The sequence below is a fragment of the Gracilinanus agilis genome, chromosome 3 (genome assembly GCF_016433145.1).
Source record: "Gracilinanus agilis isolate LMUSP501 chromosome 3, AgileGrace, whole genome shotgun sequence".
NCBI classification, from domain to species: domain Eukaryota; kingdom Metazoa; phylum Chordata; class Mammalia; order Didelphimorphia; family Didelphidae; genus Gracilinanus; species Gracilinanus agilis.
The window spans coordinates 185,182,475-185,199,106 of NC_058132.1; the positions used below are offsets into that span (position 1 = coordinate 185,182,475).

General features: G+C 36.5%; 1 protein-coding gene across 1 annotated transcript in view; it reads right to left on the reverse strand.

The window, feature by feature from the left end:
* LOC123239006 (caspase-13-like) overlaps nucleotides 1–15,789 on the reverse strand; it is a 31,326-nt gene extending 15,537 nt beyond the window's left edge. The window contains exons 1-3 of the mRNA XM_044666275.1: nucleotides 15,726–15,789; nucleotides 7,282–7,545; nucleotides 863–960 (exon numbers count right to left, since the gene is read on the reverse strand). Of these exons, the coding sequence (XP_044522210.1) occupies nucleotides 863–960; nucleotides 7,282–7,545; nucleotides 15,726–15,732 (369 nt within the window). The 5' untranslated portion in view covers nucleotides 15,733–15,789. The remainder of the gene's footprint in view (nucleotides 1–862; nucleotides 961–7,281; nucleotides 7,546–15,725) is intronic.
* Nucleotides 15,790–16,632: the final 843 nt, after the last annotated feature.

A 16,632-nucleotide genomic window follows, 5' to 3' on the forward strand; every position in this document is an offset into this window, starting at 1 on the left:
AAAAAGAAAGAAAATGGGCCTTCAAATATGAAATGCTCACACATAGTAAGGTATACCTGATGAGAGGGGAAAAAGATATACATAGGTTTATATGTAAAAATTATGAGATTACAAGACAAACCAAGGTTTTATACAAGTGATATTGGGGGTGTAAGGATTAACTGATATTTGGAATAATATAGATTATTAACACATGCTATTAATTAACTATTTATTATTAAAACTCTTTATTCTGTGTATATCTTCTCTCCCAACACTTTTAGGGGATTACACTTTAAAATTAGATTTTGCTCTGTATATCAAGCATAAAGTCAAATATGTGGCAAATGGTGAATGCATATACATATACAGTCATATGCATTTATATGCTTGCAAACAGAATATTGTTTTGAGAATATACTTTTTAGGTTGAAAAGAAAGGAGATCTAGAACATGAGGGAAAGGGGAATACAGCTTTGGAGTTGCTCAAGCACCTCTTTCTAGGGTCATTTTGAAAGACTGAGGAATGCTTGCTCTTTAAGGTCACAAAGACCTATGATTAACTAATCATTCTTTCTCTTCCCTCACCTTTTTAAGCTCTAAACTAGAATATAAAACTGAAAGGCTCTGAAAAAATTTAAAAACTCTGATCAATGTAATAAAAATCAAAATTTAAAGTCCTGATGATGAAGCATGACCCACCACCTGGCAGGTGAGGGACTCCATATGAATATTAAGACATACATTTTTGGCCATAGTAGGAGTCTGTCTTGACAAAGCACATCTATTACGAGTTTGTTTGTTTTTATTTCTAAATAAAAGAGAGAAAAAATGAATGGTTAGTACTTGAAATGAATTTATTTTTAAAAATTGTGCAAAGCACCTTTTCTTCATTCTCCTTTTGTCTTCTGAAATGTTCAGGAGGACAAATCTTGAGTGTGTTGATAGGCTTATCTGGCAATTCCTGATATTTTGAAGCACCTACAAAAGATTTTTTAAAATAGTCATGTTGATTGTCTTGCCAATCAAACTGATTTTTTTGGCCCAATTGTTGTCTTAGTTAAAGTTTGCAGAAGAGGATCAACATATTTATCAAGAAGAGAAGGAACCCTATCAAAGATTTCTTAAACTAAAGTGATAAAAATTGGGTCTAAATCGTGACCAGAATAGTGAAATCACTCTGGATGAATAGAAGAGCAATCATTCATAAGGCGATATGTGTGATGTGTAGAACTGTCCAAACTATAATCATAAAAATTTATATTTCTTTGTTTTAAAAACCCTTACCTTCAGTCCTAGAATCAATATTGTATAGTTGTTACGAGATATTGGAATGATAATAACTAGGCAATAGGGATTAAGTAATTTTCCCCACGGACACAGAGATAGGAAGTCTCTGAGGTCAGAGAACTTATGTTTCTTCAGAAAATATCTAGAAAAAATATGTCCCTTTAGTGAATCACTGAGATTCTGTGAGGTTGCATTCTGGGCATTATGAAAATAATATTAATCCCAACTCATTCTCTCACTTGTCTTATTTCATGGCAGGAGTGTCACAGTCTGGGTTCCTCAATTGTTCTCTCTGTCTCTCTTACTCAAAGTTGCCTTCTTGTCCTTTTCCATTAAACAAGAGATTTGGGTGCTCTTTTATAAATACCCAGTGAAGGGAGGAGATATAGAATTCAGTGGTTGTTCTTGGTTCAGAAAAGCAGTTATAAAATTAATAGGAAAGAGCTACTCCCTTAATATGATAGTATTCATACCTATCAACTGTTTCTTTTCTTGGATTGATGTGGTTAATGCACTAATGCACTCAAAAACCTGAGTGGCTCCCTATGGACTCCAAAATGAAGCTCAAACTCTTCTACTAAGAAAACAATATCCATCTACAATTTGATCCAACCTTGCTTCTCTAGACTTATCTTTTAATACTTCTTTCTACACATACCGCATCTAAATTTTTTCTACATTATGATACATTCATATCGGTGATAATAATAATAATAATGATAATAAAAAATTAAACAGTTCTTTAAGATTTGTAAGATACTCTACAAATATCAACACATTTAATACTCATAATGCCCCTATAAGAAAGAAGCAATTTTTATCCTCATTTTACAAATAAGGAAACTGAGGTCAAGAGGTTGAGTTACTTGCCCAAGGTCATATAGTAAGAGTTTGAAGATGATTTAAGCTCAGGTCTTCCAAGTCCAGGTTCAGTACTATATCAGCTGCTCCATACTTGAGGTACCTATTCCCAATGCTTATGATGTCCTCTAATCCAAAATACTTTTATACATTAAACTTCTATCCATCATTTAAAATTATAAGAATAAACAGAGCCAGACACCAGTGTTATGATAGAGGGGAGAGAGAGAGTCTATGAAGTAAGACTCTCTTCTAGCTCTCCCTTTGTGTGAAATATATACTGGTGAGAGTTTGAGGGGGTATCACCCCTGAACTGGATGGTCGTGTCATCCCACAGAAGTTGGGGGCGAGGCTTCTCTATAAGATGAGGTATTGGGTACCCCAATCTGATTCTGAATGAGGGCGGGGTTCACTCAAGCCTCCCCCAAGGTCAGCCAACTTCACAGTGGGTGGTCTGGCTACAAGATGGAGGCATCCAGACCAAGCTGTGATTCCCCTCCCCCTCATTGTCTCTCAGGCACTCTGGAATGCTATCTGACTTATGAATGGCTTTTAATTAATCACAATTCAGGGACTGGGGAAAGGGGTGAAGGGCAGAGGGATTTTGGGGTGCCCTCTTCTCTATTTCTATGGGGCCCATCACTCAGGTGGGAACCTTTGAGGTTCCCACTTCTAAGATTCTCCCCTCACCCCTTCTCCTTCAGTTTCTATTTCTATTTCCTATTTCTATCTTTTTCTATAATTGCGAGTTAGACCAGAAAGGGTCTCTCAGTAAGGTTGGGTAATGGGAGAAGGAGCCTAAGAGATTGCTTCCAAAATGGAGTCCCCAAACTTAGCTAACTCGTTTTTTTGAAGCCCTGATGGGGGAGAAGTGATGGGATGCCTTTGACCAGGGAATCGGGGTATCAATGTCCAAAGAAAGATCCTCAGGAACCTCTCAGGACTGGATTCGAGCTGAGATGTTCTCCTCTTCCCTCTCTCAGTCCTCCACCAGAAGTCCTTTCCTCCTCCTTCCTCCAGAATTACCCAGAATTCTCTCTGGTCTCAACTGTCACCAACTGTCACCCACAGCCTTCTTCTGGCTCTTTTTGTCCCATCCCCTATCCTTACAGAATCCAACTTAAAAGAAACTTCTATGAAGTCTTCTGTTACCCTCCTTGTTGGTAGTGACTTTCCCTCTTAAAATTTACATTACTTCCTAAAGCACTTGTCTCTGATACTGTCTTATTCTCCTACTTCCTGGAAGGTCTATGAAGAGAAGGAATATATCTAATCTGAATGTGACATCTTCCCTAGAATTTAGCATAATCTTCTGAAAATAGTGCTTAACAAATATCTATTGCTTTTATTTGACTCAATCATTAGCATTTTTTAGCTGCTGTTTCTAAGTCTATCAACACATATCAAGGACTGGTGCTTAGCACTGCATCTGGCACAGTGTTTGGTTAATAAATGCAAATAGGCTATCTGGCAGCTAGGTGACACAGAGAACAGAGTGTTGAATCTGAAGTCAAGAAAACTCATCTTGAGTTCAAATCCAGTACCAGAAACTTGTTAGCTATGTAACACGAGGCAAGTCATTTAACTCTGTTTGCCTTAGTTTCCTCAACTGCAAAGTGAGCTGAAGAAGAAAATGCAAAGAACTCCAGTATCTTTGCCCAGAAAACTTCAAACGGGGTCAGGAGGAATTGGATATGACTGAAATGAAAAAGTAGCAAGGAGCTGACTATCAAGATTAGTCATCCAATAATGTATTTATTAATTTACCACTATATGCAAGTCATTTTTATTTGTGCTAAGAATTCCCAAGAAGATATCCTCACATATCTGTCTCTGACTATAGTATTCAAAAATGTTATGAATGGCAAAGATGAAGGCCTATATAGTATACCTATTAAATTAACAGATTACATGAAACAGAGTGATATCATGGGATGTCAAAAACAAATCCCCTTAACATACCTAATGCCCAAGAAGATGGAACAAAATTAATAAAAAGTAAATATAGACAGAAGCAAAATGTCAAGAGGCAGTGTAGCACTCTATTTTCACTTAAATGTCTTGAATTTAAATCTTTTCATATGCTTTTTCCTCTCAACATAATATATCAGAGCCAGGAAGATTCAGATTGAAGTTTTGCCTTGAAAATACAATAGTCACATTGCACTGAACTGCCTACATAATATCTCAGGGGTCTACGTAACCCTATAAGAGTATTTTCAGTTTTTTCTGACTGTGAATCCATTTGGGGTTTTCTTGGCAAAGATCTTAGAATTGTTTGGCATTTCCTTCTCCAGCTCATTTTACAGCGAAGGAAATGAGACAAAAAGAGTTTAGGGACCTGCTCAGGGTGACACAGCTGGAAAGTGTTTTAGGCTAGTTGGAACTCAGGAAGAAGAGTCTTCCTGACTGCAGGCCTGGCACTGCATTCACTGTACCACCTACCTGGACCTCTAAGGCTATAAGTGACACAAAAAGTGAAGCTTTATATTGACAAAGGGTATTCCTCACTGGGGACATCTCAAGCAGATGAAACGACAGGACCAGTTGCAATCCCCTCTCCCTCTCAGTAAAATAGATTCATAAGATTTAGAACTGGAATGAGCTTTAGAGATCAGCTAATCTAACCTCCAAATTTTACAGATGAGAAAACAGAAGCCAAGAAAGATGAAATGCCTTTTCTATGATTGCACAGGTATCTTAACTGAGATTATGTAGAATGAGGGTGGGGGGAGTCATCACTAAGCAACAGTTAATGTGGAAAATGTTTAGGTCTTTTAGGAGATTATATTCAGTATGCTCAGTATGAATCAATAGTGTGGTATGGCATCTCCCCCAAAGCAAATATCATTGTAGGCTGCATTAAGGGAGACATGGAGACCAGAAAGATGCAAATAAGAGAAGCCACATATTCTATTCTCCTCCTTCTACACATTTAGTCTGTTTGGTTCAGTTCTCAATGTCATATTTTAGCAAGAATAAAGACAATCTGGAGTGGGTTGGGAGGAAAGTGACCAGGGTTACAATAAACATAATGATTATATAGTTAAGAATTAGCCTAGATGACCTCTGAAGTCCCTTAAAATATTAGTCCATTTGTTTTCCTGTTTGAGAACCTGATAGAAAATGGTCAGGAATTGAAGTGACTGAACTGCTAAGAGATTGTAATTCAATTTAACAGATATTTAGAGGGTTCCCTGATTCTTGACGTATTTAAGCAAAACTGGATAATTATTGTGTGGATATTATCAAGGACTTTCTCAAGCAGGTAGGTTAGACTAGAAACCTGATGAAGTCTTCTAATCGCTGAATTTAATGATCCCTGCCCTCAATCACTATATAATTAAATGAGAATAGAAAATCTGTGAATTCATAACTATAATCCCTTCTGATGTCAGTGCCTTCTAATTTACCTTATGTTCATTTGAATATACTTTGTATTTAATTCTCTGCATGGGGTTTCCTGTCAATGTAAACTGTACAATTTTCACTTTGTTTCTCTACCATAACACTGCGCTGAGAAAATTATTGTTAATTCTAGTTTATTTATTCATTCAGTAAGCATGGATTATACTCCAATTATATACCAGGCCCTGTATTAGACACTGAATATTCACAACAAAAACAAATTCTGTCCTTGAGGAACTTACCTTCTACTGGATTGATTGATAGATAATATAGGTCATAAAATGAGAAACGGAAGAGGCAAAATGAAGTTGTATAAGAGATATGAAGGAAAGAAAAGTATTTCTAGCTATTGGGATGAGCATATGACTTATAGATAAAGAGGCATCTTTATATGACCCTATGAGGGCCAACTTCATTCCTAACATATTTTTCCCCCTTCAGTAAATAAGGTATCAGGTTCATGGCTCCTGATATAGATAGAACACAAGACTAAATAGAATTGATTCCTTTATTTCTTAAAAGTTTTTGTTCTTTTTTTGTTGTTGTTACTTTAAACCATAATTATGAACAACAACAACAAAATCAAATATATTTTTTCAATCCACAAATTATGGAATCATTACTTAGTTTTTGGTAGGAAAAAAGGGAAATAAATTCGGCAAATGAGAAAAATGTTCATATTCTTTGTGTCATTACAAGTTTCTTCAACTTTGGCCTTGATTAGTTAATTTATTTCTTTTGTTTTAAAAAGAAAATATCATTTTATATAGCTATATCTATCTATATATCTTTCTAGTTCTTCAGATTTCACTTTCTATCACCTTATATCTGTGTAGTTACTCTTTATTAAATGCACAATGTTGTTACATTATATTGCTTAATGAAAATTGATAGCCTTCAATATACATTATTTCTATTATTCATCCTCCTATTTAATTAATGTTCTTGGTTTACTACAAAATCAAAAGGAGATTCAGAGAATCATCAAACACCAGAGTGGATACTGTGGAAGAGCATGGTTCCTGCTGAGATCTGAAGCAGCAGGGCTCCAAGTGACAGAGTAAATGGTGTTATACAATCCTCAAAAGACCAACTTTGCAAGCAGTGTCATATCTAAGCCCTGAGTGAAGATGCAAACAAAGGTGTCCCTAGGTAGCTTTTGTTCTCATAGTAAATTTTGCCTCATTTATGCCAATTGTTGCTCTAAAAGATGAGATCCAGCTGAGCAGCCCCTAAGCTGTGAATTCTAGGTCCACATACCAATACACATACTAAAACTTTGAAAAGGTTATGTCTCAGGAATGCAGACCTTAATGTTATATATCTCTCTGCAGTAAAAGTCTGAAGGAGTAGGGAATATAATGGGGCATAGTAACCACTCTTGCTGTTTCCCCTAGATCTTTACTCCTCATCTTAGAGAACAGGTTCGGAGACATAAGGACTTTGATTTCTAAAATCGAATATCTTGCATATCGAGGAAGACTAAACAAGATACAACAGAGTATTTTTACAGTAGCCAATCTCTTCCTCTATGAAAGATGAACATTCATGCTCAAACAAGAAACTAAAGGGCAGAGGGACAGAATATTGGGTTGATAAGAGATAAGTGGAACGCAAAGTTCAAGTTTGGGGATGATACCTAATAAATGAATAGGTAGCTTTGTCTTGTAAACTAGAAAGGTAGGAAAGTGAGCCATTTCAGAAATTATTTAGGCACTCCTTTCCCTGAGCCAGGTAACTTACCAGAAGAATGTGGCTTCACATCCTTGACATCCAGGTCATCAACTTTAAGCACGTTTTCAGTTAAGTTTTGCCAAAACAAATATTTTCCCAGCATCTTAGCTTTCTTTTCAATGTCTCCTTCAGCTTGAGCTTCACTAAATTCCTTTTTGTCATCTTCCTTCAACTTCTCTATATTCTTTTCCAGAAATTTATCCAAACCAACGTTGAACACTTCCTTTAGCGTTGTCTCAATATGCTTTAATGGTTTTTTGTTTCTCTTTCCATCTGTTTAAAGCAAAAACATCCCTTCAATCATAAAAATGGATATACTTCCTCCCCTAATTTTAGAGAAAGTTCTCAACAGGGTATTATTACTGAGATTCCCTTTAACTTCTCTGTACCTAATGCCCTTCACCTTTCAGATTGGTTTAACCTCTTGGAAACCTTCTCTCCCAGTTCCAAGTCTTTGCTTACCTAGTCAAAACAATATTTGACTATTTTATAAAATTGCAGTCATGAGGTAAGTTTGACTGGTTTTCTCCTTCTTGCCTTCTGGTTTCCTCTCCATTTTCCTTATTCACTTTTCATTTACTTTTGTAATGCAAGGTGGCTAACAGAAACTTTTTCCTTCTGTAATTTCTATGACGATCACAAAAAGTCAGTTAGAAGTCTTAGAATCTTCAGAAAGTCAGTTAGAACTTAAAGCTATAAATAGAGGTGAAGTTCCAACTGATGGGACTTGTGCCTTCTGGCTTTTGCTGTGGCTGGAGGCTTTTGCTTTGGCTTACCCCGTTAGCTGCAGCCTTTCTGCTTGGCTCTGGCCTAATTGCTTCAGCCTTGGCCTGTGCTTATTTGTCTTGGGGAAATTTAAACCTATCTCATTTCTCTGGACCTCTCCCTGATCTCTCCATCTACATTCACTTCCCTTCCCCTTTCCTTTGGGCCCTGGGTGGAAGGGAGGGCTTGGTGATTGAACATTGTGGGTTTTGGTTTCTATAGACAAGTAGAATATCCTCAAATAAGTTACCCCTAGTTTTAGTGGTTTAATGAGGACTTTACTTAAAAGGCAGTCAAATCTCCTGAATGGGAGAGCAGGCTCTCTCAGTCTAAACCTCTCCGCGACCCATCCCCCACCATCACCCCTCTTCCTAGCAGCAGTTAGAAAATCCTGAACTTCTTTCCCTCTGACTAACCTAAGATTAATAAATCCCCTTGTTACCTACTCAAAGCCTCTGGTGAATCATTGTATAAAAAATTGTGACAAGGGCTAAAGAGGGAAGGAATCATTTTCTTTTTATTTCTTGATAGAACTGGGGGCATCCATCTAGGCAGGAAGTACCTACCTGAGACTTCCTCCAGCCATCAGTTTAACTGGCAGGGAGGGGCCCTCTCAACTCCTTCCTCAAGAGACTTTAGAAACTAAAAGGAAAAACACTCCAGCCAAAACCTAAACATTTCTTACTAGCCCTAGGTTTCTTCCCTGAATTCTCTGTCTCAAGCCTCTGGGAATAAACCTGTATGAGCTGCCCTCTCTTACATACCCCATTTCCTTTATCTCTTATATACCTTCCCTTACCTTCATTCCTCATCCAATCACCTTATAATCACCTAATATCCCCTTTATCCTTCCTCACACCCAAATTGCCTCATTGACCCACTCAGATTACCTTATTTACTTCTTGATAACACTTTCAATCAATCAAGAGGTATTGTAATATAGGATTTTTAACCTTGCCATGTTGGGTTAGGGGAAACCTGTCAGTTGCCCTGGATGGAATGTTGACAGTGGCATGAGACATAGGGCAAAACACCAACTGCCAGTTGAGCCAAGAGTATATAAAGCCTTGGAGACCCAGGGCTGTGTTCTGTTCTTACCTGACTTTGCCCTGATTATTCACTTACACCTTACCCTCCCCCCCTTGGGCCCTGGGTTGGTGGGAGTGAGAACATGGGTAGCTAGGCCTAGAATAGAGTAAGATTTAAGACCTACCTTCTAGAACATTTCAATAATATTATTATCATCACTGGCAAAATTTAGTCCAAGAACAACTTTATTTATTATCCCTCATTCCACTGCCTTGTTTCCATACTCTGTTATCAACAAACCCCTTAGCCTTAACCATAGAATTCTGTGATTATTTGCCACCATCTAAGGCCAAGGAGGAACAGGTAGCAATAAGGGTTCTGAGCAGTTTGGGCTGGAACATACTCCATTGCTGAGGGGCAGGAAGTTCAACATCCACTTCCTGTCAGCCTTGGTTTCACCAATAGGAAACTGCTTCCTCAATAGGAAGGGGCTGATAATCCATTAGCTTAAAGGGGCCTGGTGTCAAGCAGTGAGATTTTCTCTGGATACTCAGTTACCTGGATTAGATCTTTGTTACATTTATAAACAAGTTTCAAACCCAGCCCAAGTACAGCTCATTCCCTCCTAGGCGAGCAGCTTTTCCTCCTGTCCAGCCTAATACCAGCATAAGGCCCCTGACCCACCTATTAATTACAGTGTTTATTAATCAATTATGTGCTAAGCACTGTCTAATGGAATGCTCTTTTAAAACTTTTCTTTCTCCTACCCCACTCTACTATCACACTTACCTATATGCCTCTCCCCCCCAACCAAGGTGTTTGGAAATTATTACAAGTAAATCTAGTAAGCCTTTCTGAGCTTCTAATGAATTGTCTTACCAGGCTGTCAGGGTCTATGAGGTAAATACCTTGACATTTGCTGTAAGGAAAGTCATATATACATTTCAGGAACTGTTATTTGACAATAAAGGAAAATACTGAGGACAAATCACAACAATCAAATATCATGGATTTGTCTAGTTGATGCCAAAAACAAGACCTCAATGAGACCATCAGTTAAAACTACAGAATCAAAGATATAGAACTGGAAAATACCTTAGAGGTCTAAGAACTTCATTTAACAAATGGTGAAATGGATACCCAAATAACTTACTCAAAGTCATATAGCTATTGACAGTATAGTCAAGATTTGAACTGAAGTCCTCAAACCTTAAATTCATCACTCTTTCCATTTTACCATGCTGCTACAATAATATTATGGAAACACTATAACATTATCTTGATAATTTTCTAGATATTTTACTTTTGTTCAAATATTTTGATATCAAACATCTCTTTTATTTTTATAAACAACTCTATGAGAATAATCAGTAACTTTTATAAGGCACTTTAAGACTTACAAAGTTTACTCTCACAACCACCCTATGAAATAGGTAGAATAAGAATATAATCTTCAATTTACAGGTGTAGTAATTGAGATTTAAAGAGTAAATGGCTTACCCAAAATATCACAAATCTAGAAAGGATAAATGATACAATTAAAATCCAGTTTTTCTGACCTTTGTCAACTACTCTAATGACTACAGCAAATTTAAAGATGAGTAAACCAAAGTGAGAATGTTAATGATTTACCTAAGTTCAGCATTTTATTGGCAGATTTGGGAATAGAAATCAGATGTTTGAACTCTTAACATAGTCAGGGTTTTCCCCACCACCCATACACCTTTTTAACTTATTTTTCTTATATATATCATAGTGGTTCTGAATCAAAGACTAGCAAGACTATAAAGAATGTAAAAAATAATCCCTACCAGGATTCAAATCCTAGGACTGCTATTTAGGAACTGTATGAACATGGACAAGGAATAAGTTCTTTAGACCCCTTTGTTCTAATCTGTAAAATGAGGAATGGGGAAGTGTTTGACTAGATGAATTATGATGTTCTTTTCCATATCTAAATCTATAATCCTTTATAATTCTTTATAAATCCTTAATAAACTATATGATATTAAAAAGTACTCTAAGGAATTCACAGAAGAAACCTCAAAACCACCATGTCTGAAGTTGAACTAATTATAAATCTACTTCTCTTGATCTTCCTCTCTTCCAAACTCCTTTATTTCTGTCAAAGATACCACTATCTTTCCAGGATTTTCAGAACACCAATATTCATAGCTTCTCTAATATCCTCAACTCTTTACTCTCCTTAATGTCACTTACATTATCATTTGTCATATTTTACTATTTCTACTGCTACAATACATCCCAAAATCAGTCCCTTTCTCTTTACTCATGTAGTTATCACCTTAGTTTAGGTCCTCTGACCTAGCCTATTGCAATGGCCTTCTAACAGGCTTCCTGCATTAAATAACTCACTTCTGCACTTAGCTGTCAAAGTAATTTTCCTGAGGTGTAGTGTCCATGTTGCTCTCTTACTCTATAAAACTAGATAGATTCCCTATTGACTCTATGATAAATATAAATAACTTTTCTTCTTTTTTTAGTTTTTTAAAGTCCTTTATTACTTGGTTTCCATTCATCTTTCAAGTTTTAAGTGACCTTCTCTGTATTCCTCACTTATAACACCACATTCTTCCATCTCTGGGCCTTTAGCTTAGCTGTCCCATATGCCTATAGTGCATTACCTATTGAACTCAATTAAAGGAAGGCCTTCTCTTCTAGTAACTAAAAAAGGGGCCTATTGCTAAAAGTGTTAGACTAGGGCAAGGAATTATAAAAGCCCCTAAGTCAAATAAGGAGCAAGGAGAAAAAATATGAAGGTATCAGCAACTGCGTGACTCTAACCCTGGTGAATGGAGTAAGTCTCAGATATAGGCCTTATCTCAATCTGAAGTTGAAGTAGAATGTCTGGAATAAAGAAAATCTGACAAATGAGAAACCTGAAAATATTTCACTTGGAGCCTGAACTGCAATTCTATCAAGGCAAGCCTACAGTTTTATTGCTCAGATCCATATATAGGTTACGATCTTGTACAGCTCATAGTAGGAATGCACATTTAGATGTTCCCAGGCTTAGATGACTCTGGGTACACAAAAGCCTATAAGTCTCAGAGCTGGGCTATCTCTGAGATCCTAGAAAAATACAACACTCAGGACCCTGAAGAAAGTAGAAAAATAAGATTAAGGAAATACCAAAAATCCAAAGTCATGAAGTACAGTTAGCAAAATTAAAAATGAGAAGGCAAAATAATAATAATAATCCCTTTAATAAGATATGATAAGAATGGTATGCAAATAAGGTGAATAGGACATTTTTAAAGGAAGAAATATGAATAAGGAATAACCAAATAAAAATGCTTTGTCTCTAATAATAAAATACAAATTAAAACAATTCTGTGACACTACCTCATACCCTTCAGATAGGCAAAATTCATTTAAAAAAAAAAGAAAAATGACAAATATTGGAGAGGATACTGGAAAAGAACCACATTAATGTACCAATGTTAGACACTGGAAATGCTTCAAGAAAGTAATTTAAAATTATGCCCCCAAAGCTTTTAAACTATAACTTTAGCATATCTTGACACAAAAATACTGCTAGGCCTTTACATGAAAGAGATCAAAGAAGAAGATAAAGGGTATATGTGTTATAGCAATTCTTTTTGGACTGGCAATTAAAGAGGTATCCATCAGTGGGGGGAATAGCTAAAGAAATTATGTTATAAGAATGTAATACAACAAAAATAGAAAGGATTATTTCAGATAAACATGGGAACAAAGCTTTAAACATGGGAAATAAAAGCTTTAAAATTTTGAAAGACTTAATAGCTTTGATTAATGCAATGACTAATAATAATTCCAGAAGAGAGGTGAAGAATATTACCTACCTCTTGACTCAGAGGTGGTAGACTATGGACACAGAAAATCAAACAGTGATAATCAGTGAATATTAGAATTTCTTTTTTAACAATGCATATTTGTTTTGAGGGTTTGGGTATTTTTCTTCTTATTCAATGGAGGAAAAAGGGAGGAAATAAATTTTTGTTAACTGAAGAAAAAAGAGTATTAATTTAGGAACCAGAGAGAAAAGCAAATTTAGAATAAATTGAAGAAAATGTCAAAAACCATAATTTTTTGAATATCTAAGGTTTCCCCCAAAAAAGGAGTGAGCTCCTTCATATCCACAACATAATCAAGCAGCAAATCAAAGCAAAAAATATTTTCCTCAGAGATAATGTGAATCACTGAAAGAAATGATGCCAAAGGTAGAAAATGAAATAAAAGAAATTGAGGGAAAAGGTTGTTAGGAAAATAAGCACCTTAGAAGAGAAGGGGAGAAAATTTATCCTAAAAATAGATTTTCCACAAACTAGACTCTTTAGCACAGTAGGCAGCCCATCAGTCTCATAAGCTAAAGGTCCTGAGTTCGATCCCCAGAAAGGGGGTTGTGGTACAATGGGAGAAGCTTCTAAGGCTAAAGAATGACTTGGTTTTTAACATAGGGTCCATTATTCAATCTGCAACTGCTAGCCTGAGATTCCTTTTAGGGTGGATTCTCATGGGAACAGGGAACAGGGAACAAGCACAAGCTTTGGGGGTCTCCAACCTACAAGCTATTCCTAAAACTTGGGGTTCATCAGATCTCACTAAGCCACAAGTTTGGGGTCTCTAGATTCTAAGTCGACATAAGAATAAATTGTCTTTCAAAACTAAGTACAAACCCGGCCTCAGCCACTTCCCAGCTGTGTGACCCTGGGCAAGTCACTTGACCCCCATTGCCCACCCTTACCACTCTTCCACCTATGAGACAATACACCAAAGTACAAGGGTTTAAAAAAAAATTAAAAAAAAAAAACTAAGTACAATCTTACAGACAAATAGTATGAACCCTAAGAGGAATGGAGTATTTTTAATGACTTCTGATAAAAAGAAAAAGTTTAGACTCATGGGAACTTTGAAATGTAAACAGAAGTGTCAAGGGAAACCTAAAATGGTAAAGTTATTTGACAACTAAATGGGCTTACATGCTAATGCAATATAATGCAGGGGAAAAGAAAAACTTGGCCATTCAGAAACCTAATATATTCAAAGGCTGTTGGTCACGAGGGAGTTAAGTAGGGAAATCTGATGCACTCCCTTGGAGTCAATTGGTTCTGATGTGATGGTTTGAAGAGGAGAAAGAGATGTTCAACTAAAAGGAATACAGTGAGATAGAAAGAAGGAAGAAGGACGAAGGAAGTGTAGCTTCTCGTTCTTGTAATTAATCTACATAAGTGGAATAGATCAACATGGAGAAATTGATGGGACAGGAAGCATCAAATAAATCATACTCTTATCTAAAATGGACATAGGAAGGTTGAAAACATAAAAACTTTCATTGAAATACACCAAATGTAACAAGAAAATCGAGAAGTGAGTTTAGGAGGAAGAAAATGCTGGTGAAGAAATAGCAAACAAAACAAACTTCTTGATTTACCACTGTGAAAGTTGTCAAAAGAAATAAGTTCTAAAAATCCTGGATAGTATGAACTGATGTTAATTGAGCAGAATAAGAACGATTCAACAGGAGGACAACAATGCTAAATAAATAAATAAATAAAGCCCAAAACTTGGAAAGACCTAAATACTCTGATCTATATGATGACCAACGTGGTCTCCAGAGAACCCACTATGAGCATTTTAATATTCTCTTATAAGGTAATACACTCTAACTATAACTTCTTTTTTGTATTCTAGTGTTGGTTGAAGGATAGGAGATGTAACAGCAGCAGCAGGGAAACGGAGATAGAGTACAGAGACAGAGACAGGGAGAGAAGAGAGACACAGAGAGATAGTTTCATATACATTCTCTGTGTTCTTTATCAATGGAAATCCCTTTTTTAAGGATAGTAAGATCAAAATAAAAAATGTGTTTCGTGTGTGTGTGTGGGGGGGGGTGTTTTGGTAGGTGTGGTTAGGAAACAGTATATGGAGCTTGTGAGAAATGATCTTATTCAGCCTTGAAGAATCTGAACATTTTCCAATCAGAAAGAATCAGGCACCACAAATATGACTGCAGTAGAAATAAAGGCATATGAGAGTGAGTTTGAGAATTGGTCTGTCAAGATAGCAGTTTGAATAAAACAGAGGCACTCTATTTGGGGAGTGAGCATTTGGTCATAAGAGAAAACTATAATAGTATGTTATACTCCTGTGAGAGCAAGGACAGATAACTTTTAAGTTTAGCAGATTAGTAGCAGAGAGTAGTGTTTCCGAAGATAAGATAAATTAAGGTTATATGATTAGTAACAGAGAGTTTGGCCAGACCTTTGAATATGGATTTAATATGATGAAAGCAAAGAAGCATTTGAAAATTTGAATGGACAGGCTAGGAATATCATCAAGGCAGTGATAACCAGTCCTTCTCTCCACTCCCCTCTATTTTCTTTCATAGGAGCTGTGTGATGGGAATTATCCTCCTTCTAGTTTTCAATAGTAATTGGCTAACCTCCTGTGTCTAAGAACAGCAGCCTGCTAAGATCACTGAAATGAAAAGGGAGTGCAGATACTTTCGGTTTTAGAGAATTCCAAGCTAACCCTTGTTTCGGTCCTCCTAGAAAATGAGATCAAGGAAGAATCAAATGGGATATAAGATTCAGAGGGGCCTTGCTCCAGTATCTGAACGTATCTGAACTTAAAGTTAAAGTCCCCTTACTCACCAGCCATGCCTCCTGAAGTCTGTTTCTCTCGCTTTACTTGACTCCAAGTCTGAAAGCAACTTAGAGACAAGTGATATTGAAAGTAAAGGGACATTTCCTTTAAAAGGAGGAAGCAAAAATCACAAATTATGAAACTGGTCATATCCGTTTGTCCAAGACTATGCTGGGAAATTCCCTCAGGTCAAAGATTTTCTTTAATATAAATATTGCCAGTCTTCATCCCTTTCAGCTTTTCTCTCTCTCATCTTCTTCCCTCCTTCTCCCTCCTTTTCTCCTTCCCTGTTTTTTACTTTGTTCCTTTTTGCCTTCCCTTCCTCTCTAATATTTTGCTTCTTTCTTTTTGTATAGAACTTCATCTCAGTCTCCTACTCTTCCTTTCCCCCATCTGAACTTCTCTTTTTTCAAGAAAGTCAGAGGATTATTATTTTATTCTCTTCCTGATTATTTGCATACTCAGTTAAAAGTTTGCTACTCAATTAATCTCTTTCATCTGGACTGAAAATAAAATCTGTTATATTGCATCATCTCAGGCTGTGATTTACAAAATGCTTGCTTTAATCAGTCACACTGAACTTGAAAAAATTCAGTAGAGACTCCAGAATTATCTAAAGACTTCCAATAATTTATGTTCATATAAATGTACTGTCAACTTGGAATCCAGAAACCCCAATCTTGATATCTTGAGAATCCCAAGTTGTGGCAACATGAGATCTGAAGACCCCCAAGTTCAGTGAGCTTGAAAGCTGGGGACCCCAAGTTTGTCCTTGTTCCCATGAGAGTTTCATCCAAAGGAAGCTTCAGACTTAGCTACTTCATATTTTTTATGGTTAAATAAACGCACAGGGGTTTCTAGGGGGTAAAGGATGAAGGAGGAGTGAAGAGTGATTGCTTGACACACAGTTAAACA